Source organism: Choloepus didactylus, chromosome 24 (assembly GCF_015220235.1).
Source record: "Choloepus didactylus isolate mChoDid1 chromosome 24, mChoDid1.pri, whole genome shotgun sequence".
Lineage (NCBI taxonomy): Eukaryota > Metazoa > Chordata > Mammalia > Pilosa > Megalonychidae > Choloepus > Choloepus didactylus.
Window position 1 is genome coordinate 525,086 of NC_051330.1, and position 25,418 is coordinate 550,503.

The window sequence follows — 25,418 nt, forward strand, 5'->3', positions numbered from 1 at the left end:
TCCTTTTAGAAAAGGAAGCCTGTTCAAACCCGTTACCCTGCAGCTCCCATTTGGGGGTCATCATTTGGAAGACAGATTTATAAACAAGAGCCTAAGGTGCGGTACAGTGTACAGCCAACCAAGCTGGCATTGGAGCACAGCATTTCTTCTTTTCCGTTCATAATTCTAAATTCCTGAAAGGTTTCCCCAAGCAGGGTGCTCGTGAACGTGAGTGCCTTCTCTAACCTGCTAGGACACGAGAGGTGTTTTTCTGTTCAGTCCTTCTTCACTGTCGACAAAGCCAGCAGAGCAGCTGCCACACTGAGCCTCCGTCCTGGGCCCCCTGACCTGCCCTTTGAGGCTGGGGTCCCTCCGGCCGAGCCGGCTAACTGGCGGCTGCTCGGGGCCTTGGCTCTCCCGGGGCTCCCAAAACTCGGGTGACTCCAGGGAAATGTGATTTGCAACTGGTGGCACAAAGCCAAGGTCTCCGGGGACGTGGTGAGTTAGAGCAGGTGAGAGGGGAGAGCTCTGCACCCAGCGCACGTGGAGGGGGCCTGTGGGGTCCTGGGTGAGGGGAGCAGAGCCAGGTGCTGGCCTTGCACGGGACAGGACAATAGATACGTTATTACTTCTATGGCTACAACTGTCATTGGCCCTCTGTCCTTCAACTTACAATCACAGTAAATATAAGCATATATGATATATAACAATATTTCCTACATAATATTTACAATATATACTATACATAATATATAATATACAATGTTATATATTTGTACAGGTTATATACTTAGTTATGATTATTAATATAATATAATAATATAATAATATAATAACCATAATAATAATATGGTTATTGTGTATTGTATATTAACGATCTATATTTTTAAAATAATTATAATATATATACAAAAAGGTGATAACTTTCAAATTACAATTTAATAAGTAGCTATAGAACAAATTTCAAAGGATGTCATGGGTTACAGTTCCACCATTTCAGTTTTTTCCTTTTAACTATTCTAATACCCTAGCAACCAAGAAAAAGAAAATTATATAGAGATTCAGTATTCATCATCCTTTGTTAAATTCTATCTTGTCTGTTGCTGCCCTTCCTCTACTTTAATCACTTTCCCGATCTTCAGGGATGTCTAGGCAGTGACCACCCTAACCTGTTCGTGTTGAAAAGGGGTGTAAGCATTACGGGACAATAAGGAAGAAGGAATATTTAAGGAAATAAGTTATTTCCTTATTGTGAATATTCCTTTACAATAAGGAAGTCACTGAAACTATGGTACCATAGCATAGCATTTTTGGAAATTTCCTATATAAGTACTTGTTAAATCCTACTTTGAAAGATATTACCTTTTTGCATAAATGTTATATTTCACATTAAAGGAAATAACTGAAACTGTGGAACTGTAACTCATAATATTCTTTGAAATTTGCTCTCTAACTACTTGTTAAATTGCACTTAGAAAGCTATCACTTCTATGTATATATGATATATTCTACAATAAAAATATGATTAAAGAAATTATTATAACATAAGCTTCTATTGGATTCTATATAATATACACTAATAATATATAATATATATTTAAATAATTATAGCATGCTTCCATTGCACTGTCTATAATAGACACTAACAATATAAAACATATAGTTTAATTAATATTATTATAACATCTTGCTTCTATTGGATCCTCTATAATATATTAATAATATATGATGCATAGTTTAGTTGTCATCCTTGCTCTAACACATCTTCCTTCTGTTGGATCCTCTATAATATATTAACAATATATAATGCATAGTTTAAGTGTCATCCTTGCTCTAACACATCGTGCTTCTGTTGGATTCTCTGCGTGCCGGGCGCTGTCCTAAGAGCACAAATGCGTTAGCTCGTAGTCCTCACAAGGAACCACAGGAGGTAGGGCCTCTCTCGCCTGCACCCGCAGTTGAGGAAATCGAGGTGCAATGTAGCTAGCAGCGACTCGCCTCCAAGAGGTAAAGCAGGATTCAAACCCAGGCCCCGTGCGCCAAGCTGGGTCAGGTTTCCTCCGAGGTGCCGGCCCTGAGGCCCAATGCGGTGTCCCCCTCCCGCCCCATGCTCTGGCTCCCCGTGGCCCTAGCTGCACCATCCACCCACCGGCCCAGTGGCCTGGGAGTCTGGCTGCCGCTCACGGTTGCACGAGCTGCCCCAGGCTGCTCCCCTCGCACCCCCATCTGCTGTCACCCCCGCCTGGCCCAGGAACCCCCACGCGGCATGGAGAGGCCCTGTCCCGGGCAGCCGGCCGACCCCCGAGGCCTGGTGCAGCCGGGCGAACGCTGTCCTCACGCCCCTTTTGTGTGTTTGCAGGAAGGTGCCTTCGCGTTGGTTTTCAAAAGCATCCACTACCCCGGAGAAGCCGTCGCCACGAGGTGAGGCCAAACGCACTGACGTGTTCCGTGAAAATAAATCGGTAAAGTAAAATAACTTAGAGCCGCTGACTGTTTACAGTCTGTGCTGAAAGTTACGAATTTAGAATGTGTGGTAAATTCTGCGTGACTGTCTTACTCCTTGGGAGAGACGGGTGGATAATTCCCTCCTCGACAGCGAGGGTGAGCTTTTAAGGTAAAAGGACACAGGCCACGAGTTCAATGCGTGTTTAAGTGTCAAGTATCGTCAGCTTTGAATAAAGCCTCTGCCCCGGTGTCGCGTTGGCCCGACTGCAGGGCCTTCCTGGTGCAGGAGATGCTGGTTTCGTGCCCGCTGCTCCGGTGCAGCCTTCAGTGCATGAGACCACGGGTGGGTGCAGGAAGGCAGCCACTCCTTCCCTGCCTGGAGTGTGGCCCAGACGAGAAGCAGCTGCCGCTCCAGGGCAAGGGCTGCAAACCACACCTAAATAAATAAACCCTAACGGACACGTGGCGACTTCCCATGTGCCTGGCTCTGTTCCAGGACCTTGCCGATGTTGCATTTGAGCCCATTTTGCAGCTGGGGAAACTGAGTTAGGCACTGGTGAGAAACTCGCTCAGATCACAGAGCCTCTGAGCGGTGGAGCCAGGGCTTGGCCCCAGGAGAGCTGGCTTTGGAGGCCGGGCTGTTGCCTCTCTGGAAAAATAAACAGAGGACATTCGGCAGCCATCAGAAACCTCCGCCCTCTCGGTCTGCTTGCATTTTCCCATGTTCACACAAATGCAGATAATAACTATTTCCCTTTTCTCTCTACGGAGTAGAGCAGGATAACGAACGGCAGTTGACAAATGCTGGGGAGGCACTAGGGAGGGCTAAGGCCTTTGGCAAAGTGACAAGAACTTGCTCCATCTGAAGGGCAGCTGTGGTTTAGCTACGGAGACCCTGCAGCTGCTGGTGCTGGAGCTGCTGATGTTTTTCTTTTTTTTAAGAGAAGCCAGAAAGCTGGATTTTTATCTGTACTCTCCTGATTTTTAAGTGCTGACAACAAATTCAGATTCTTTTAAAAAATTAGGCAGAGGGGGAAGATCCAAGTTTCATGGGGCCTGAGGTTCATGTAATTTGGAGGACCCCTCCTTAAGACAACACATGCAAAATTATGAACTTGAAACTAGGAACAAAAGTAAACACTGATTTCATTCCAGTAAAGAAAGGCTGTGGCCAGCCCAGCCCAGACTTCGTCGGCGTCACACGGAGCCTCCATCTGGGGTCAGCTGGGAGCGCCTGGGGGGCCCTGCTCCCTCTGTCAGGGCCCGCTGCTCCGATTGCTGATGGCATCGGGTTAGTCACCGGCACATTGTTTTATACTTGGAGGGTTGATTATCCCCTCGTCCGTCCACTCATCTAAGCAGTGTTTATTGAGCACTTACTGTGCCCTGGGTCCAGGGACTCACGGCGTCCAGGACGGAGCCGGGCAGAGCAGGTGACACCCTGTGGTCAATGCTGCTCTCATTTGTTTTTTTCCAATTGGAATTTGATTCCTGCCAATTGTAGGATTGTAAAAGGCCCGCTGATTCCAAACAGCTTTAGAAACCCCTGTTAAAATCTGATATTATAATGATATTAGTATTTAAAATGAATGTAGGTGAGGGCACTACAAAGAGACGATGAAAGCTGTTATTATTATTGTTGTTTGTAACTAATGGCCCTGTAATTTCCAGGACAATCTTTGGGATGTTTGGGGGTATTATACGTCACAAAACCTAGAGAAGCCACCAAGCTCAGTCAGCGACACAATCTGTCACGATAGTAGAAAACCCTGGCAGTTTCTCACTGTCATTATTATGTAGCGTTTATTTAAGCTACTTAGCTCTCTGGACCCAGAACATGTCTCTGATTTGCTTGAGACACAATAAGATTGTCCTACATGTCGCAGACACTCATGTCACGCCTTCTTCAAAGCGCAGACCTTGTTGCTCAGGGGCAATGAGGTCAGACAAGACCTGTGCAAGCTCACTGATGCTCGAATGCCACGTAAACACGGATATCTCCACCAGAGACGTTAACTGGCCACAGGGAGGTGTGTGGGCCGATTGACAAGTCGCTCCACGATCTAAGCCGTTAGCAAGATACTGGTGGAGGAGAATTTCCCCCCACTATTCTAATTAATGGATCAGACACAGGGCTCTTAGCTTGTCTTATGGAAATGCGTTAATTGCGGGGTCGTGGAGACGCGTCCGCACCCGTTGGCGACTGTTGGAGCTCCATCTGCCTGGTTCCGGTCAAGAATCAAGGTCTGGGGTCAATCCCGCAGGTGCTCCCCTCCTTGGATTTGATTTGCCCTCCGTAATCTGTAAGAATGAGCAAATCATTAGATTTTAGAGAAAGAAATGCCATAATCCCCTCCACCGAAGACTGATGGCCTCCCTGGTGCCCCAGCTCAGGTGGCTGGGGTCGAGATGGCCAAGTTAGGACCCGGGTCGCCACGGGAATTCAGCCAGGCTTCCCCTGAGAAAATCACCGTCCCCTTTGTGCAGACTCACACCTCGTGTAGGTCGAAGATTCCAAACTTGGCTGAGACAAGACATCCCTTGGACGTGCCTTAAATAGCCCTCCAGGGAGAGGATGCCCCAAAGCGGGTCACGTTAGCGCACACCGAGGGTGGAGAACGACTGGACTAGGCGGAAGGCAGGAACAAAAGAGAACTGGGGTCCCACCCTGGGCGTGGAAAGGATCCCACTTTACAGACAGCAAGTGAAGGCTGGGTGGAGAATTCCAGAGTGTTCCCGTTTGACCACGAGGGCTCCGTGAGCTCACCAAGCGGAGTCGTCAGATGTGACGATCTGATGAACCCGGGAGTCACCGTTCCTGTGAAAGGATCGGGCTCATGGGGCAGGGGGTGGCCCCGTGAAAGCGAGCTGGCCTGCGGGCGACACTCTCTGGGCCCCGTTCCAGCCTGGGGAGCAGGGGGTCCATCCCAGGGGACCCCAGAAACAGCGCTCTGCCCTTGAGAAAGGGCTGGATTCGGGGCTCCCTCTCTGATGCCAAGGGGGTGACTCCACCGCTCTCCCCCCTGCAGGAGAGGAAGCCCACTGCTGATCGGAGTGCGCAGTAAATACAAACTCTCCACGGAGCAGATCCCGATCCTGTACCGGACGTGTAAGTTTCTGGCGAAGGATTTGATCGGTGCAGGCCAGCGGCTCTGGTGCGCGTCCTATCTTCAGGTCCAAAATGTTTGCATGAAGCTGAGACTTGGCTTCTTCCCCTTTCCCCAGCCCCACTCACACCTTTTTAAAAAAGCTTTGTCTTACGGACATTTTCAAGCATTTATAAAAGTTGAGGGAACGGCAGGGAGCTTTGTTATGTCAGGACAACAGCTGACGGGCTGTTTGTTAGGGTTTGCTTTTATTTCTGTGACTCTCCGGCTGGAGCAGTTTCAGTGCTCTTGCAGAGGGGCTGTGCTATTTGGGGATCTTTCGCAGGATTTGGCTGAGGCAGCCAAAGCTAAAAATTGCAAATTCCTCCCACACATATTCAAAAGGGAAACTGGCTCCTGGCTGCGTGTTACTCAAACAAAATAGCTTAATGGGATCTGCAATTTGCCAGGCAATATCGAGAACGCGAAGCACATCTGTAAAACGAGGAAGGACAGCTCCACCTGCCTTCACGCCGTGGGCGACAAAGCCGTGGAATTCTTCTTTGCTTCTGATGCAAGGTAACGACGCCGTTTTCTTTTTTTTATAACCCCCTCCCTTTTCTGCTGTTTTCTTGTGGCTTTTGGCCCCCCATGCCCAGTTCCACGGACCCTGGTGCCATTTTAGCATCCGTGTGCGCGGAAGGCAGAAACCAGCTGGGGGCAGAGCCTTTTAGGCCTGCCCCAAATAATTAAGTTTTAGAACGAGGAGATGTCACCCAAGTACCTGGCTTCCCAGCTCTTCTGGTGTCTTAGCCTCTGAGGTTTGTGGCACCCCCTGGCGCTCCTTGGCTGCAGCTGCGTCCTCCAGTCCCCGGCCTTCTCTCTTCCGTCTGTACATGTCCAGATTTTCTCTTACAAGGGCACTAGTCGTATCGGATCAGGCCATGCTCTGGTCCAGAGTGGCCTCATCCTAACTAATCTCATCTTCAAAGATCCTCTTTCCAAAGAAAGTCTCATTGCCGGGACCAGAGATTGTGAGTTGAGTGTGTCTTTTTAGGGGACACACATCAACCCAGGACATCTGGGGAAACCAGGAGCTCCGAGCACACTGGGCTGCGGTCCCGGGAGCCTCAGCTGTCGGGGCTGCACCACGATCTCCCCGTAAACTGTCCAGGACCCTCCAGTCTTCAGAGTCCCCCCCACTCCCACCCCCCACCTTTGCCTGAGTTCTTACCATTCTCAAAAGACAGCAACAAGATTTCATTTTTTTGCCATTTGATTCTGTGTTCTCATCAATACACATAAAAAATAAATATAGAAATTGAGAAATGCTGCATCAAACCCATTTTAGTACAAACAAATTTACACCTACCCACTCACTTAGAAAAAAACCCTTTCCTGCTATTTGAAATAGAAAACTATAGTAACTACCTCCTTCATGGAAACCTTTATTTTTCCTCTTTCTGTTCTGGATGAGTTTTCTCCTTCCCACCCAGCGTCTAAGAAGGCTTTGCTGTGAAGCAGGGAGGACACAGGCCAGGTCTCCCAGAACCCAGGACGAAGGCCCTCTTCATCCCACAGCACTTCAGCATCCTCCTTAACACTGACAGCTGAGGACAGCGTTTCCCAAACTGTGTTCCTTGGAGCACCTTTTCAGTGAGACTCTATTATTATTTCAGTGATTCTAAGACACCCAATTACTTTGTAGATTTTAGCATCCAGGAGTGGCATCATGCAATTATAACCTGCTGCAGTTTTTATGTCTCAGAAGTGTATAAATAATTGTAATCTTAAGATCAATGGTGCCTTAAATTCAATGAAATAAAGTAGTTATTTCTCAAAAAAGAAAAAAATTTCACTGGTGAAAATTAAACAGGGCACACTTTGTATCCCCCCATCCCCAGTTCCAAGTCATATTGACAACCAGATAAAGACCAAAGCATTAACTCGACAGTGGGGAGGCTGGACTGAAGCACATGTCGGGTGTGTGGCCACATGGTTTCTCATTTCTTCCTCACAGCTCTGGACCGTTGCACCCCAGGGAGATTCTGGGCCTGCAGAGCTGAGCAGCTTACCCGCAGTCAGGGTCCCCCACCATTGGCATTAGATAAGGGCAAGCTGATCCCCCAAAATAGAAGAGGCGGAGTACTCCCCGAAACCCAGTGTGGGGAGCACAGAACTAGAGGCACTTCCATCACACTGACGGGGAGCTGGAGGGGGTGTGTACCTGCTGCCTCCTCAGCCCTCCGAGTGTCTTCTAGAGTGTTAGCCCACACAGTAGAAGAGGATAAAGAAATGAAGGGTAGACGTGCCTGGACGTGCCGATCCTGTCTCCTCTCGTTTCCCCTCCTATGATTGGGACACAGCAGGCTCTTGGCAAACATTTGTTGGAAGAAAAACAGTGATCCTATTCACCGCAGCAGAAAAAAATTTTTTAATTAAATTCCTCAGAATAAATTTAACAAAAATAGTCCAGAAGCTGTATGGAGAAGACTTACCAAAGTTTACTGTGGGAAACAAAAGGAGATTTGAATATAGGGGAGAGTAACACATTCCTTAGTAGGAAGGCTTAATATCGTTTAAAAAAAATATTGATTCTCCTAAAATTAATCTGTAAATTTGTTACTCTGCTAATTAAAATCCTCAAGATTCTTTCGTTTGTTTGCTCTGTTTTGGGGAGCTTAAAAAAGTGAATCTACGTTGTGTGCACAGACAGGAAAGCCAGTACAGACGGAGAAGGCACGGCAGCGAGGCTGTCGCTCCCGAAACCCGAAACAGTCCGTGGAGCCCTCGTGACAACAACAGCCAGTGTGGGCTGCGCATTTGCGGGTGGGCTTTGTGCCAGGACTTCACCGGGATTGTCCCATTTAACATTCCCAAAAACCTCCGGTGAAGCCGCAGTGACCATCGCCCAGTTTTACAGACGTGGAGCCCAGCACCGGGAGCCCAGAGGGGCCATCTCGGGCCTGTCTGACCAGAGGGTCGTAGTCTTCTGACTGCATTGAACCACCAACCATTTTGTAAATAAAAGCGATAATTAGATTTAAACACGCACAAGTGTTACCCATCCAAACAAACACAGGCACCTGGCATTGTCTACAATAGGAGCAGCATTTATTTTCTTGGTGATGGGATTGACTCATTTTTTCACTTCTTCATTTTTTACTTTTGTGTACAATATTTTTGTAGTTTTCGATACAATGCTTTCTTCTTTTTGTACAATGGATGAGTGTTAAGATATTTTTTTCCAGTTCACTGAACTGGCGAGAGACACCCCACTTAAAGCCAGAGGCTGTGGCAGGTTTCCCTCTTTAACTTTCCTTCAGGACTTTGAAATGTTTGTCTTTCTGCAAAGGCACTTGGGAGAACAATGGTTTTGTCCTTCACTGATGTGGCACGTACCACTTTTTTTTTTTTTTTTTTTTAACCATACCTGTGCATCATCTGTGCTATTGATTATGTAACTTTTTTAATTTACCAACTTTTCTAGCTTAAACTTATTTTAAAAAGAAACTTTGTCTTAATCTCAAGGGAAAAAATATCACTCTGTATAGAGAACATTATTATAAAAAGGAACATGACTCCATAATTCAAATTTAATTTGAATTTATCCTGTAGGTTATTTTTAATCTCTAGATCATCCCCCATTTTCCCCTCACAATGCTTTTTTTTTTTTTGATCTTTGACAAGAAACAAAATTTTATTAGAAAGAACCCATAAAGGTCATTATTGGGACAAGCGGAAAATTTTTAATGTGAATCATATACTAGGTAAGGGTATTGGTTTTTTTTTATTTTAAAATTTTTTTTACAATGCAATTTTGTTGATGTTTTTGTTTTCTGAGAAACTGGGTTGTTTGTCCTCATCAGTTTCCCACTGTCTGGACGTGGCTGCTGGCCTGCCGGGTGTCATGTAGGATAATCCTCTGTCCACGGTGTTTCCCGTACATGGGGGCTCACAGGCGTCTAAGGCTTGTCTTACTCAGGTTTGCTTTTTGGGCAGGACTATTTTGTAGGTAGTGGTGTGCACGTCCATCCAGAGGCAAACAGTGTCCGATCTGTGTGGTCTGTTGGTCTGGAGGTCCGAGCACCACCAGCCTTCGCCATCCGTTACCAAACTGCTCTCGCCTTTTCAGCTCTCGGAGTCAGCAGCCGTCGCTGATCATTGACTAGACCCACTAATGATTAGGGGTTTGTAAACTGATTGTCCTAATTATGTTCTAATTAGATCATCCCTTCCTTGTCAGCTATATTATTCCATAAGGGGCAACTTGCCCTCCTAAATGATGTGGTTACTCCAGGAAACGATTGTTTGGAAAAGCAAGACGTATAAAATCCCTTCCCTTTATTTGTGATTCACAATTAATCTGTTGGTTCCCTTGCATTCTCCAAAGATTCAGACTGAGATCTGAAGGAGCCAATTGTAAAAGGACGCCTACAGGATTCTTGGGCAAATTTTGAACATACTGGACATTTGATGATTTTAAGGAATAATTACTCATTTTAGAGGTGATCATAGTATTGTACTATGTTAAAAAAAATCCTTATCTTTTAGAGCTATAAACTAAACTGTTAATAGAAGAACTGATATGTCTGGGACTGGCTTCAAAGTAATTGTGGAGGGAAGGGAGGAAGATATGGAGAACGGGGTACGAGTTGGTGATTACTGGAGCTGGGTGATGGGTGTATGGGAATTCATTACCCCCACCCCCTACTTTGTCATTCTTTTGGGATTTTCCCCAGTGAAAACTTTTAAAGCTAAATATAATGGAAGCAAACTATGCCATTAAATTCTAAGTAGCTTGTGCGGCCTGCCGAGGACTCGAGCTCTGAGGACTGCTCTCCGTTATAAAAGGGGATTAGCAAAGCATTCAGAGGTTTTCAAAACACGTTAGCACTCACCTTTAACTCTCCTCTCTGAGATAATTCATTGGAAGGATTTTAAGAGAACTGGAGAGAGAGCCCCTTTCTCACGTACGAATCTATGTTTTTGATGCGATTCTCTCTGCCGCTCCTGAAAAGCCACCTGCTCCTAGCACGGACCCAGCACTGTAGCAAACGGCCAGTGGCCGCCATCCTGTAACGGTTGTGACACCTGTGCTTTCCTCGCCCCAGCGCCATCATAGAGCACACCAACCGGGTCATCTTCCTCGAGGATGACGACATCGCAGCCGTGGCCGATGGGAAGCTCTCCATTCACCGGGTCAAGCGTTCGGCTACTGATGACGCATCTCGAGCCATCCAGACCTTAAAGATGGAATTGCAGCAAATCATGAAAGGCAGGTATCCTCCGAGATTCTGTGGACGGCAGCCCTGGGGAGTAGGCGTTCTGTGGTGGAGCCCCTGGAGACACTCTCTGCCCTGCCCTGTGTGGCCACGACCCTGCAGCCCACCACGGCCACCATGCTGGGCTTGGAGGGGTCAGCGGCTCACACAGCTGAGGGGTTGTGGGGAACCTGGTCTGATGCCTTCCAGGACATATCTGTATGCCCCTCCTTGACCTGACCCCAACCCTACAACTGCCTCCCTGCCCCAACTCCCTGGGTTGCATCCCTAAGCTTCTGGATGCCATTTCTTCTCTGGGAGGGAGGCCCACAGGAGGGAAGAGGAGGTGCTGGGGTCCACTTTCTCCCTGCCGGGAGCACCTGTCCATCCGAACCCACGTTTGTCCCCTCGCAACCTCAGAATCAAGTCCGACCTCCCCACCATGGCCCTCCAGGTCCCGGGAGCCCGGCCCCACCTCCTTACCCCTCGGCCCGCCAAGCCCACCCATGCTGGCCGCCTCACTCTCGCTCGGGAAGGCCGAGCTCCCGCCCACCGGGGAGGCTTTAGGGACGATTGCTCATTCAGTCTCAGATGACCCTTCCCTGATCCTGTAGCCACGGGGGCCCCATCCCAGACCCACCCATGGTGGCCGCCTCATCCCTTGTTTTATTTGCTTTGTGGCCCTCTGTGTGCAGACAGCAGATGGCGAACACAGGGATGTGTGGCACCACGGGTGCTTGTATATCCTAAAGAACACTCCCAGCGTGTCCATGAGACTTCCAGAACATCGGGGTGAAACCACTGCCAGGGGCTTTAGCATCCCAGGGGCTGACTATCCCTTTGACATCATCCGACCCCATTAAAATCAGAGCACTGGGGATGCACGTGTGGCTGAAAAGCTTTGTCTTTATGATAGAAGCTAGGAGAGTATTTATTAAAAGGAGATTAACCCCGTTTCTTCGGGCTTGCTTCATGTGTACCTCCTCCAAGTGAGTGGATTATTAGAAAGGAAAGCATTTTGCTTTCTTCTGGCCTTGCTAAGGAGAGTGTAGTGCAGAAAAGCCTGTATTATGTACGTGGCCTTGGGCAAATCCCTACCTTCCTCCGTCTGTGGGGCCTAATAGAGAAATCGGGGAGTCGTCCGAGTTGGCCCCTTCCCTCCGTCTTGTCCTCGTGGGCGGGGGGTGGCCGACGCCTGGGAGAGCCCTCTGCACCGTGCTCCGGGTCCCCACTGACACGACCCCACATTTTCCATCCTGATTCCAATGCGAGCCGTGGACGTGTAGCTACGTCAGAGCCGACTGCCTTACTGACGATCATTTGACCAGGTAACTTCAGCGCGTTTATGCAGAAGGAGATCTTTGAGCAGCCGGAATCGGTCTTCAACACCATGAGGGGCCGGGTGAATTTTGAGACCAACACAGGTAACCCCAGTCGCCCCTGCACGGGAGCCTGTCCCGGGCCCGCGAGAGGGACACTTCCGTGCAGGTGCGCGGTAACGCCCGCCGTGTGCCCGCAGTGCTCCTGGGCGGCCTGAAGGACCACTTAAAGGAGATCCGCCGGTGCCGGCGCCTCATCGTGATCGGCTGTGGGACCAGCTACCACGCGGCCGTGGCCGTGAGTGCAAAAGGCAGGAGCTGCCCAGCGCGGGGAAAGTAGGAGAGGTCTGGGGCACGAAACGGGGCTACAGCGTTACCTCGTGTGTGGCCTTCCGAGTGAGGCAGAGTCCCCACATCCTTCCCACAACAGCGTGAGACCTGCCTCAGCCCCGTCTCCTGCGGGGAGGTCTGGGATGGCCACCCTGCAGAGCCGCCCCAGAACCCAGTGTCCCGGTTCTCCTCAGCATCCTTGACTCACTGCGGATCTTATTCTCGTTGGCACAGACGCGGCAAGTTTTGGAGGAACTGACCGAGCTCCCCGTGATGGTTGAACTTGCCAGTGATTTTCTGGACAGGAACACGCCCGTGTTCAGGGACGACGTGTGCTTTTTCATAAGTCAGTCAGGTAAGGGCTACGGGCAGCGCAGCCAGGTGTGCAACCGGGACGCGGCACAGCATCCACTCGGCCTCTCCCTCCGGGCATCCCTGGGTGCTCCGCAGTGCTGGTGGGATGCAGGTCAGTGGGGAGAACGTAGCTCTCCGCCCCCCGTTCTACCAGGTGGAGAGGCGAGCGTGGTGGGTGGGGGCTGGGAGGCTGAGGGGTGCTGTGCCCGGGCTGGCTGCAGGGCACACACTTCGCAGCCGGGGGCGCACAGAGAAGCTCCACGTTTGTGCTTTTTAAATGTTAAGTCTCGCCGTGTTCTGAATAAGGCCACCGAGCATGGAAGGGGGCTCAGAGCCCACCTGGGTTTGCACTGACCCTGGCCCCTGCCGGCTGCGTGGCCTGAGTGAGGCATCAATTTCCCGTCTCAGAGCCCCCCAAACTGGGTGGCTTCAAACAAAAGAAATTTATTCTCTCACAGTTTTGAAGGCTCACAGTCAGAAATCAAGGCGTCCGCTTGGCTGTGCCCTCCAGCACAGGGCCTTCCGGTGGCCCCTTGGCCTGTGGCCGCACCACTCCCTCCTCTGCCTCATCTTCCCCTTGGCTGTCTTCTCTCTGCGTCTGTCTGTCTGGCTCCAGTTCTCCCTCTTCTTCTAAGTCCTATAGGATTAGAGCCCACCCTGATCAGGTTCGGCCTCATCTTAACCAATCCCACCTTCTAAGATCCTGTTTCCAAATGAGGTCACCCTCCTGGGGCCTGCGGTTAGGACTTGAGCATCGTTTTGGGGGAGGGCGGCAGCAGTTCCCCCCGGGCTGGGGGCCGGGGGCCGGGGGCTGGGGGCGTGCACCCGCGGGCAGGCCGCTGACGGGTCCCCGCGCGCAGGCGAGACGGCGGACACGCTCCTGGCGCTGCGCTACTGCAGGGGCCGCCGCGCGCTCACCGTCGGCGTCACCAACACCGTGGGCAGCTCCATCTCCCGGGAGACGGACTGCGGCGTCCACATCAACGCGGGCCCGGAAATCGGCGTGGCCAGCACCAAGGTAGGGGCCCCCTCTCCTGCGTGGGGCTTCGTGGCGGGGGCGCCGGGTTCTCCGCGCTCCTCCCGCGGGGACGCGTCCTGCGCCTTCGCCCCGCGCTCCAGCGCCGCCGCCTTGTCGCCCGCAGGCGTACACCAGCCAGTTCATCTCCCTCGTCATGTTCGGCTTGATGATGTCCGAGGACCGGATTTCGTTACAAAACAGGAGGCAGGAGATCATCCGCGGCCTGAGGTCTCTGCCTGGTATGTGCCCGCGCTCACGCCCCTGGTTTCCAGATCCCATAGACGGCTCCGCTGCCCTGTAGCGGGCTCCGTTCATCCCTCTAACTCCTTAAAGCTCCCCGCTCGCCTCGCCGCCCCTCCTGCAGCCCCCTCTGCACCAGGCGAGGACGCCACCCTCCTCTCCCCCAGGTGCGGCACCTGGAGCCCCTGCGCCTCCAACTCCCCACCCTCCCCACTGCGATGCAGTGGGCTGAAACCACGGAGACTGTTTGACTCACGGGTTTGAACCTAGAAAAGGCCCCAAACCAAGATGTCACCAGGCCCTGCTTTCTCCTGGAGGCTGTGGCACTCTGGGGCAGGTGATTCTGCAAGCGCGGCTCGTTCCAATAGGACTGGCCTGACTCGGTGCTATAAAGGAGAAGCACGTCTCTCAGTGGGAAGGAGATTTTACTGCAGGTATACAGCAAGGAACTGGAGGAAAGCGTCCCCAAACCAGTTCCAAGTGAGGATGTGAGTTACGGTTTTTATAGATAGAAGCAGGAATCTCCGGTTTAAATTCAACTAAGACATACTCACTAAACATCCTCAGTCTTTGGGGTTATCGGGTCCTGTTTTCCTGATTGCTTGGTCTCATCTTGCTTTTCTCAGGGTTACTTCTTATGTGCAGTACTTCACGATCTTAAGTAATCAGCCGTGGGGATCTGAACTTCTTTCTCATGGTGTCCTGTGCTCTGGGGCAGTGTGTTATTAGCTCCTTGTAGAAACTCAAAACAGGATTCCAGTTAGGGTTTGAAAGGAATGTCACGTGCAAAGAAGAAATTATTATTTAAAGATTCTAGACCATTGCCATTGTTATACTTTTTAGCTGCTTATTTTTCTATAAGCTTTTTAACTAACAAATCCCCCCTTATTATTCTAATTATTTTATTCTCAAGAGTGCAGACAACAGGAGCCTCTGATCTGGGAACTCAGAGGAAGGTTTCAACTTCTGTAGCTACTTCCTGCTGAGTTAGGGCAAAGGAATCTCAAATTATTCTAGAGGATACTCGAGACATAAATCTGCAGAGATTTTATAGGTAACAAGAAGACAAGCATCTGGCAAGTAAAAAAGGGCAGTGCTTAAGAGAGCCGTTCTCTGTCTCATAGGCTAAATGAGTCACGTCTGCTAAGAGCTTTCACATGTGCAATATTACATTGCATGTGATCTAATATAGGGGAGCTATCATTATTATATCCATCCGGTATGTAGGTAAAAGCACTTAATACTGATCGATGCACAAGTTTGTTTGTTTTTTTTTTTCTGAGCTGCAGTGGGACTTAAGCTTACAATACTATATACGCTGTCTGCCCAGAGGAGCAGGACTTGGTGCCAGTTGTGTCTTTTTAGGTGTCAGCCACACCACTCTGGCAACCAGCTCCAGGAGGTACGTTCTTTGTAGTTGTAGTGCAGCATCTCCAGTCCTCTGGGAAACAGGACGGTGGGCTCCAGGGTTCCATCGGACCCTCCCAGAGCCCCCCGGAGCCCGTCTGGAGGCAGCGTCCACTGTAGAGCCGGTGACTAAGCCCTTTCCGGCAGGCAGAGCCACAGGTGTGTCCGTAAGGAAAGGTGTTTTCAGTGACAGCAGGCTCCTGTCCACCGCTGGGGCATGTCCCTCAATGCGGCTGATACATCTGTAGTTTGGGGACTGTGGAAACGGGATCCAGCCAAGAGCTCAGATGGGGAGACACCAAGCACAACACCAGGAGCCTGGTTTAAACACGCCAGAGCCTCGGTCAAAATGGGGGTGATTTTTGTTCACCTTTTCACCAGGAAACAGAAAACTGTGACTAGCAGCACTATATTGTTGTCTGATATTGTGCAGATCAGTAACTAACAGATGGTTAGAAAATTTCTTTTAATTTTTATAACGTTTGTCTAAATGCTTATATGCAACTTATATGCAATGAACCTTACCATTTTTAGCACTGCATTTTTTTACAACATGAAAAACAAACATTTTGCAGCTGCTTGGAATAAAAAGATATCCTTCAGGGTTTGACCTTGAGAAAGCAAAATGTTCATAGTTGTCAGGTTTGAAACAATATTTGGTTCCTTATTTAACTAAAGCTAAGGAAAAGACTTAGCTCTTTTAAAAAAGTAAGAAGACTTGATTTTCTTAGGCAGCCAAGGACACGATAAAGTTAACATAAAGTACAAGAAGTTACTTTGATAAAACACAGACTTTTTGCTTTTTACACTGATGACTCAAAACAAATAAACTTATTATAACTTTTTATAAAAACAGACAAATAATTTTTAAGAAACTTTTGTCACTTTGACAAAGGGGAAACCAAATTTTAGTCTTGTATCAGTATATTATTTGATACTAAAGCTTTTAAAAACTTTATAGATAGATCCATCAAATAATTCCTAACTTTGACCGTAGTTTCCTTTTCAGTGAACCTTCTGTGACTTACCCTATCTTTTGAGGTTTTGTCCTACATTTTCTTCCTTCTCATTCAGTAACAACCAGTCATTTAGGACAAAACTACTCTAATTTCCCTCTTAATAAAAACCCATCCTATATACGTTTCTTTTTTTTTTTTTTTTAATCATCATTTTATTGAGATATATTCACATACCACGCAGACATACAAAACAAATCGTACTTTCGATTGTTTACAGTACCATTACATAGTTGTACATTCATCACCTAAATCAATCCCTGATACCTTCATTAGCACACACACAAAAATAACAAGAATAATAATTAGAGTGAAAAAGAGCAATTGAAGTAAAAAAGAACACTGGGCACCTTTGTCTGTTTGTCTCCCCCCCCTACTTTTCTACACATCCATCCATAAACTAGACAAAGTGGAGTTTGGTCCTTATGGCTTTCCCAATCCCATTGTCACCCCTCATAAGCTACATTTTTATACAACTGTCTTCGAGATTCATGGGTTCTCGGTTGTAGTTTGATAGTTCCAGGTATCCACCACCAACTACCCCAATTCTTTAGAACCTAAAAAGGGTTGTCTAAAGTGTGCGTAAGAGTGCCCACCAGAGTGATCTCTCGGCTCGTTTTGGAATCTCTCTGCCACTGAAGCTTATTTCATTTCCTTTCACATCCCCCTTTTGGTCAAGAAGATGTTCTCCGTCCCACGATGCCGGGTCTACATTCCTCCCCGGGAGTCATATTCCACGTTGCCAGGGAGATTCACTCCCCTGGGTGTCTGATCCCACGTAGGGGGGAAGGCAGTGATTTCACCTTTCAAGTTGGCTTAGCCAGAGAGAGAGGGCCACATCTGAGCAACAAAGAGGCATTCAGGAGGAGACTCTTAGGCACAAATATAGGGAGGCCTAGCCTCTCCTTTGCAGCAACCGTCTTCCCAAGGGTAAAATTTATGGTAGAGGGCTCAACCCATCAAAACACCAGTCCCCTATGTCTGTGGTCATGTTAGCAACCATGGAGGTGGGGTAGGCGAATACCCCTGCATTCTCCACAGGCTCCTCTAGGGGGCACTACATCTTTTTTTTTTTTTAACTTTCCCTTCTTTTTTAAATCAACTGTATGAAAAAAAAAAGTTAAAAAGAAAACAAACATACAATAAAAGAACATTTCAAAGAGACCATAACAAGGGAGTAAGAAAAAGACAACTAACCTAAGATAACTGCTTAACGTCCAACATGTTCCTACTTTACCCCAAGAAAGTTACATAATATAGCAACATTTCAGTGAACTTGTTCCTGCTACATCCATCAGAAATTAACAGACCATAGTCATTTCTGGGCATCCCCAGAACGTTAAATAGCTTTTCTGTTCTTCTTGGATTATTGTTCCCCCTTCCTTAATTGCTCTCTACTGCTAGTTCTCCTACATTCTACATTATAAACCATTTGTTTTACATTTTTCAAAGTTCACATTAGTGGTAGCATATAGTATTTCTCTTTTTGTGCCTGGCTTATTTCGCTCAGCATTATGTCTTCAAGGTTCATCCATGTTGTCATATGTTTCACCAGATCGTTCCTTCTTACTGCCGCGTAGTATTCCATCGTGTGTATATACCACATTTTATTTATCCACTCATCTGTTGAAGGACATTTGGGTTGTTTCCATCTCTTGGCAATTGTGAATAATGCTGCTATGAACATTGGCGTGCAGATATCTGTTCGTGTCACTGCTTTCCGATCTTCTGGGTATATACCGAGAAGTGCAATCGCTGGATCGAATGGTAGCTCTATATCTAGTTTTCTAAGGAACTGCCAGACTGACTTCCAGAGTGGCTGAACCATTATACAGTCCCACCAACAATGAATAAGAGTTCCAATTTCTCCACATCCCCTCCAGCATTTGTAGTTTCCTGTTTGTTTAATGGCAGCCATTCTAATCGGTGTTAGATGGTATCTCATTGTGGTCTTAATTTGCATCTCTCTAATACCTAGTGAAGCTGAACATTTTTTCATGTGTTTCTTGGCCGTTTGTATTTCCTCTTCAGAGAACTGTCTTTTCATATCTTTTGCCCATTTTATAATTGGGCTGTCCGTACCTTTGTCATTGAGTTGTAGGATTTCTTTGTATATGCAAGATATCAGTCTTTTGTCAGATACATGGTTTCCAAAAATTTTTTCCCATTGAGTTGGCTGCCTCTTTACCTTTTTGAGAAATTCCTTTGAGGTGCAGAAACTTCTAAGCTTGAGGAGTTCCCATTTATCTATTTTCTCTTTTGTTGCTTGTGCTTTGGGTGTAAAGTCTAGGAAGTGGCCTCCTAATACAAGGTCTTGAAGATGTTTTCCTACATTATCTTCTAGGAGTTTTATGGTACTTTCTTTTATATTGAGATCTTTGGTCCATTTTGAGTTAATTTTTGTGTAGGGGGTGAGGTAGGGGTCCTCTTTCATTCTTTTGGATATGGATATCCAACTCTCCCAGCCCCATTTGTTGAAAAGACCATTATGGCTCAGTTCGGTGACTTTGGGGGCCTTATCAAAGATCAGTCGGCCATAGATCTGAGGGTCTATCTCTGAATTCTCAATTCGATTCCATTGATCTATATGTCTATCTTTGTGCCAGTACCATGCTGTTTTGGCAACTGTGGCTTTATAATAAGCTTCAAAGTCAGGGAGTGTAAGTCCTCCCACTTCGTTTTTCTTTTTTAGAGTGTCTTTAGCAATTCGAGGCATCTTCCCTTTCCAAATAAATTTGATAACTAGCTTTTCCAAGTCTGCAAAGTAGGTTGTTGGAATTTTGATTGGGATTGCATTGAATCTGTAGATGAGTTTGGGTAGAATTGACATCTTAATGACATTTAGCCTTCCTATCCATGAACATGGAATATTTTTCCATCTTTTAAGGTCCCCTTCTATTTCTTTTAGTAGAGTTATGTAGTTTTCTTTGTATAGGTCTTTTACATCTTTGGTTAAGTTTATTCCTAGGTACTTGATTTTTTTAGTTGCTATTGAAAATGGTATCTTTTCTTGAGTGTCTCTTCAGTTTGTTCATTTCTAGCATATAGAAACATTACTGACTTATGTGCATTAATCTTGTATCCCGCTACTTTGCTAAATTTGTTGATTAGCTCTAGTAGCTGTATCGTCGATTTCTCAGGGTTTTCTAGATATAAGATCATATCGTCTGCAAACAATGACAGTTTTACTTCTTCTTTTCCAATTTGGATGCCTTTTATTTCTTTGTCTTGCCGGATTGCCCTGGCTAGCACTTCCAGCACAATGTTGAATAACAGTGGTGACAGCGGGCATCCTTGTCTTGTTCCTGATCTTAGAGGGAAGGCTTTCAGTCTCTCACCATTGAGTACTATGCTGGCTGTGGGTTTTTCATATATGCTCTTTATCATGTTGAGGAAGTTTCCTTCAATTCCTACCTTTTGAAGTGTTTTTATCAAAAACGGATGTTGGATTTTGTCAAATGCTTTTTCAGCATCTATTGAGATGAACAATTGATTTTTCCCTTTTGACTTGTTAATGTGTTGTAATACATTGATTGTTTTTCTTATGTTGAACCATCCTTGCATGCCTGGAATGAACCCCACTTGGTCATGGTGTATGATTTTTTTAATGTGTCTTTGGATTCGATTTGCAAGTATTTTGTTGAGGATTTTTGCATCTATATTCATTAGGGAGATTGGCCGGTAGTTTTCCTTTTTTGTAGCATCTTTGCCTGGTTTTGGTATTAGATTGATGTTAGCTTCATAAAATGAGTTAGGTAGTGTTCCATTTTCTTCAATGTTTTGAAAGAGTTTGAGTAAGATTGGTGTCAGTTCTTTCTGGAAAGTTTGGTAGAATTCCCCTGTGAAGCCATCTGGCCCTGGGCATTTATTTGTGGGAAGATTTTTGATGACTGATTGGATCTCTTTGCTTGTGATGGGTTGGTTGAGGTCTTCTATTTCTTCTCTGGTCAGTCTAGGTTGTTCATATGTTTCCAGGAAATTGTCCATTTCTTCTACATTATCCAGTTTGTTGCCATACAGTTGTTCATAATATCCTCTTATAATTTTTTTAATTTCTTCAGGATCTACAGTTATGTCACCTTTTTCATTCATTATTTTGTTTATATGGGTCTTCTCTCTTTTTGATTTTGTCAGTCTAGCTAGGGGCTTGTCAATCTTGTTGATCTTCTCAAAGAACCAACTTTTGGTGATATTTATCCTCTCTATTGTTTTTTTGTTCTCTATGTCATTTATTTCTGCTTTAATCCTTGTTATTTCTTTTCTTCTACTTGGTTTAGGATTGGTTTGCTGTTCATTTTCTAGCTTCTTCAGTTGCTCCATTAGTTCTTTGATTTTGGCTCTTTCTTCCTTTTTAATATATGCGTTTAGTGCTATAAATTTCCCCCTTAGCACTGCTTTTGCTGCATCCCATAGGTTTTGGTATGTTGTGTTCTCATTTTCATTCGTCTCTCTATATTTAGCAATTTCTCTTGCTATTTCTTCTTTAACCCACTGATTGTTTAGGAGTGTGTTGTTTAACCTCCAGGTATTTGTGAATTTTCTAAGTCTCTGATGGTTATTGACTTCTAATTGTATTCCATTGTGGTCAGAGAATGTGCTTTGAATAATTTCAATCTTTTTAAATTTATTGAGGCTTGTTTTATGTCCCAGCATATGATCTATTCTGGAGAAAGTTCCGTGAGCGCTAGAAAAGTATGTGTATCCTGGTGATTTGGGATGTAATGTCCTGTAGATGTCTGTTAAATCTAATTCATTTATCAGATTGTTTAGGTTTTCAATTTCCTTATTGGTCTTCTGTCTGGTTGATCTATCTATAGGAGAGAGTGATGTGTTGAAGTCTCCCACGATTACTGTGGAAACATCAATTGCTTCCTTTAGTTTTTTTTTTTTTTTTTTTTTTTTTTTGACCATTGAGCATTTAATTGTTGTACCCCAGTGTCTTGAAATTGGCAACTGCGTGAGCTGCATTACCTTTTTTTTTTTTTTTTTTTTTTAATCATCATTTTATTGAGATATATTCACACACCACGCAGTCATACAAAACAAATTGTACTTTCGATTGTTTACAGTACCATTACATAGTTGTACATTCATCACCTAAATCAATCCCTGACACCTTCATTAGCACACACACAAAAATAACAAGAATAATAATTAGAGTGAAAAAGAGCAATTGAAGTAAAAAAGAACACTAGGTACCTTTGTCTGTTTGTTTGCTTCCCCTACTTTTCTACACATCGATCCATAAACTAGACAAAGTGGAGTTTGGTCCTTATGGCATTCCCAATCCCACTGTCACCCCTCATAAGCTACATTTTTATACAACTGTCTTCGAGATTCATGGGTTCTGGGTTGTAGTTTAATAGTTTCAGGTATCCACCACCAGCTACCCCAATTCTTTAGAACCTAAAAAAGGTTGTCTAAAGTGTGCGTAAGAGTGCCCACCACAGTGATCTCTCGGCTCGTTTTGGAATCTCTCTGCCACTGAAGCTTATTTCATTTCCTTTCACATACCCCTTTTGGTCAAGAAGATGTTCTCCATCCCACGATGCCGGGTCTACATTCCTCCCCGGGAGTCATATTCCACGTTGCCAGGGAGATTCACTTCCCTGGGTGTCTGATCCCACGTAGGGGGGAGGGCATTGATTTCACCTTTCAAGTTGGCTTAGCCAGAGAGAGAGGGCCACATCTGAGCAACAAAGAGGCATTCAGGAGGAGACTCTTAGGCACAAATACAGGGAGGCCTAGCCTCTCCTTTGCAGCAACCGTCTTCCCAAGGGTAAAACTTATGGTAGAGGGCTCAACCCATCAAACCACCAGTCCCCTATGTCTGTGGTCATGTTAGCAACCATGGAGGTGGGGTAGGCGAATACCCCTGCATTCTCCACAGGCTCCTCAAGGGCTTCCTTTAGTTTTGCCAGTGTTTCTCTCATGTATTTTGTGGCACCTTGATTGGGTGCATAGACATTTACGATTGTTATTTCTTCTTGCTGAATTGCCCCTTTTATTAGTATGTAGTGGCCTTCTTTGTCTCTCAAAACATCCCTGCATTTGAAGTCTATTTTATCTGAGATTAATATTGCTACACCTGCTTTCTTTTGGCTGTAGCTTGCATGAAATATTTTTTTCCATTCTTTCACTTTCAGTTTCTTTGTGTCCCTGTGTCTAAGATGAGTCTCTTGTATGCAACATATTGATGGTTCATTTTTTTTGATCCATTCTGCGAATCTATATCTTTTAATTGGGGAGTTTAATCCATTTACATTCAACGTTAAAACCGTGAAGGCATTTCTTGAATCGGCCATCTTATCCTTTGGTTTATGTTTGCCATATTTTTCCCTCTCTCTATTAATATCCTTTATTGTACCCATACCGAATCTCTTTAGTACTGAACCTTTCTCCAAGTCTCTCTGTCCTGTCTTTGTTTCTCTGTCTGTAGGGCTCCCTTTAGTATCTCCAGTAGGGCAGGTCTCTTGTTAGCAAATTCTCTCAGCATTTGTTTGTCTGTGAAAAATTTAAGCTCTCCCTCAAATTTGAAGGAGAGCTTTGCTGGATAAAGTATTCTTGGCTGGAAATTCCTCTCACTCAGAATTTTACATATATCGTGCCACTGCCTTCTTGCCTCCATGGTGGCTGCTGAGTAGTCACTACTTAGTCTTATGCTGTTTCCTTTGTATGTGGTGAATTGCTTTTCTCTTGCTGCTTTCAGAACTTGCTCCTTCTCTTCTATGTTTGACAGTGTGATCAGTATATGTCTCGGAGTGGGTTTTTTTGGATTTATTCTATTTGGAGTTCGCTGAGCATTTATGATTTGTGTATTTATGTTGTTTAGAAGATTTGGGAAGTTTTCCCCAACAATTTCTTTGAATACTCTTCCTAGACCTTTACCCTTTTCTTCCCCTTCTGGGACACCAATGAGTCTTATATTCGGACGTTTCATATTATCTATCATATCCCTGAGGTCCATTTCGAGTTTTTCAATTTTTTTCCCCATTCTTTCTTTTATGCTTTCATTTTCCATTCTGTCATCTTCCAGGTCACTGATTCGTTGTTCAACTTCCTCTAGTCTTGTACTATGAGTGTCCAGAATCTTTTTAATTTGGTCAACAGTTTCTTTAATTTCCATAAGATCATCCATTTTTTTATTTAGTCTTGCAATGTCTTCTTTATGCTCTTCTAGGGTCTTCTTGATTTCCTTCATATCCCGTACTATGGTCTCATTGTTCATCTTTAGTTCTTTGAGTAGCTGCTCTAGGTGCTGTGTCTCTTCTGGTCTTTTGATTTGGGTGCTTGGGCTTGGGTTATCCATATCGTCTGGTTTTTTCATATGCTTTATAATTTTCTGTTGTTTTTGGCCTCGTGGCATTTGCTGAACTTGATAGGGTTCTTTTATGGTTTGTAGACCTATTGAAGTCCTTATCTTTAATTTATCAGATCTACAGCTTCGTGGAGTACACTTTCTCTAACTAACCAGCAGGTGGCGTCCACGAGCCACCTGTTCTCCACAAGCCAGTTCTCCCCTGCTTAGCCTTTTTGGTAAGTGGGGGAGTGAGTCTTGTGGGGCCCAATTGGTGTACCAAGCTTGTGTGTGTAGTTGGTGTTGCCTGCCCTGTATGTGGGGCGTGTTTCTGGGCAGTCAGGGAGGGGGGGTGGCCCTAACAATCAAATCTCCCTGATGATCCTAGAGTTTTAAAGCTGCTGCAATAGTCTAATCCTTCAGTTCAGTCCTGCCACAGTTTGTCTCTGCCACTGACCCACAAGTCTTTGGTATTGGCGTATGGCTCCTGAGACTTGCAAGTGGGCCCCTCTTCCAGGCTGTGCACCCCGGGTCCTCTGTTGAGGGATGACTGTGCTATGTCACAGGTGAGTGCCGTCCCCCCAGGGCAGTTCTGGGCTGCTGGGCTGTGTAGGGAGGCTCCTAGTCTGCTCAAATGATGGCTGAATGGGGCTTTGTTAATTCACACTGCTCCACCTTCCCAGCTCTGGGACATTCAGCTGAGGTTGCAGGGAAGGCTAATGTCCACGCCCAGTTTTGTGGTGTGTGCCTGTTATTTGAAGCACTTCCGTCACACTGGGTTGTCTGGGGCAGCTCTGGGCTATGGGGCTGGCGATGGGCAGGAGTGTTTCCTGTCCACCAGGATGGTGGCTGTGAGCGGACACCCCCCTTTTCTTGGGAAGTTGTGTTGTTTAGTGAATTTTCTCAGCCACTGGATTATTGCCTTTTGTCTCAGAGCTCTCTTAGTTCTGCTCTTGACTTGACGTGCCCAAATTGCAATTCTTTGAAGTTTTCTGTATTGGGCTTCTTAGAGTAATTGTTTTAGAAAAAGAAAAAAGGATTTAAAAAAAAAAAAAAAAAAAACGGCCCTCCTCAGAGATCTAATGGGTTATTGAAATGCTAATAGACAAAGCAACCAGGGCCATTAAGGAAAGGTCCACAGGGCAGAGAGATCAGCTTTGCTTCGGGATTTGCATATGCGCCTCAAGGCCTGAGCTCCTCCCTTCCCCTTTCTGTGTTCACCAGAACTCCAAAAATCCTCTGCTTTTATTTTGGAGTTTTTCGTGTTGTTTTTTTTCTATGCCTGTCTCCTCTCTGCTGGGCTGGCTGCTCTCAGAGTCTCTGGTGTCTGGTCTCAGTCTATCTATGGTTGGAGTTTGAATCAGTAGAATGAGTTTCCGATATGAGAGCAGCCACTGCAGTTCTCCCTTCTCCTTCCCGGAGCTGACAGCCCCTCCTCCCCCGGGACTGAGCCTGGCAGGGAGGGGCGCGGGTCCCCTGGCCGCAAAAACTTACAGATTTCGCTGATCTCAGCAGTTCCACGTTTTCATGAGTGTTGTATGAAGTATGCCCAAAGACAGATTGCTCTGTGGTGTCCAGTCCACGCAGTTCCTGGCTTTTTACCTACTTTCCTGGAGGAGTAACTAAAACTTACAGCTCACCAGTCTGCCATCTTGCCCCGCCT

At 46.1% G+C, this 25,418-nt stretch overlaps 1 protein-coding gene across 2 annotated transcripts in view; it reads left to right on the forward strand.

The window, feature by feature from the left end:
* GFPT2 (glutamine-fructose-6-phosphate transaminase 2) overlaps positions 1-25,418 on the forward strand; it is a 51,802-nt gene that overhangs the window by 19,607 nt on the left and 6,777 nt on the right. For both annotated transcript variants that reach the window (XM_037817548.1, XM_037817549.1), the window contains exons 7-15: positions 2,339-2,400; positions 5,454-5,533; positions 5,981-6,089; positions 10,625-10,788; positions 12,103-12,198; positions 12,294-12,391; positions 12,658-12,778; positions 13,638-13,795; positions 13,920-14,034. In XM_037817548.1, coding sequence (XP_037673476.1) covers positions 2,339-2,400; positions 5,454-5,533; positions 5,981-6,089; positions 10,625-10,788; positions 12,103-12,198; positions 12,294-12,391; positions 12,658-12,778; positions 13,638-13,795; positions 13,920-14,034 — 1,003 coding nt within the window. The remainder of the gene's footprint in view (positions 1-2,338; positions 2,401-5,453; positions 5,534-5,980; positions 6,090-10,624; positions 10,789-12,102; positions 12,199-12,293; positions 12,392-12,657; positions 12,779-13,637; positions 13,796-13,919; positions 14,035-25,418) is intronic.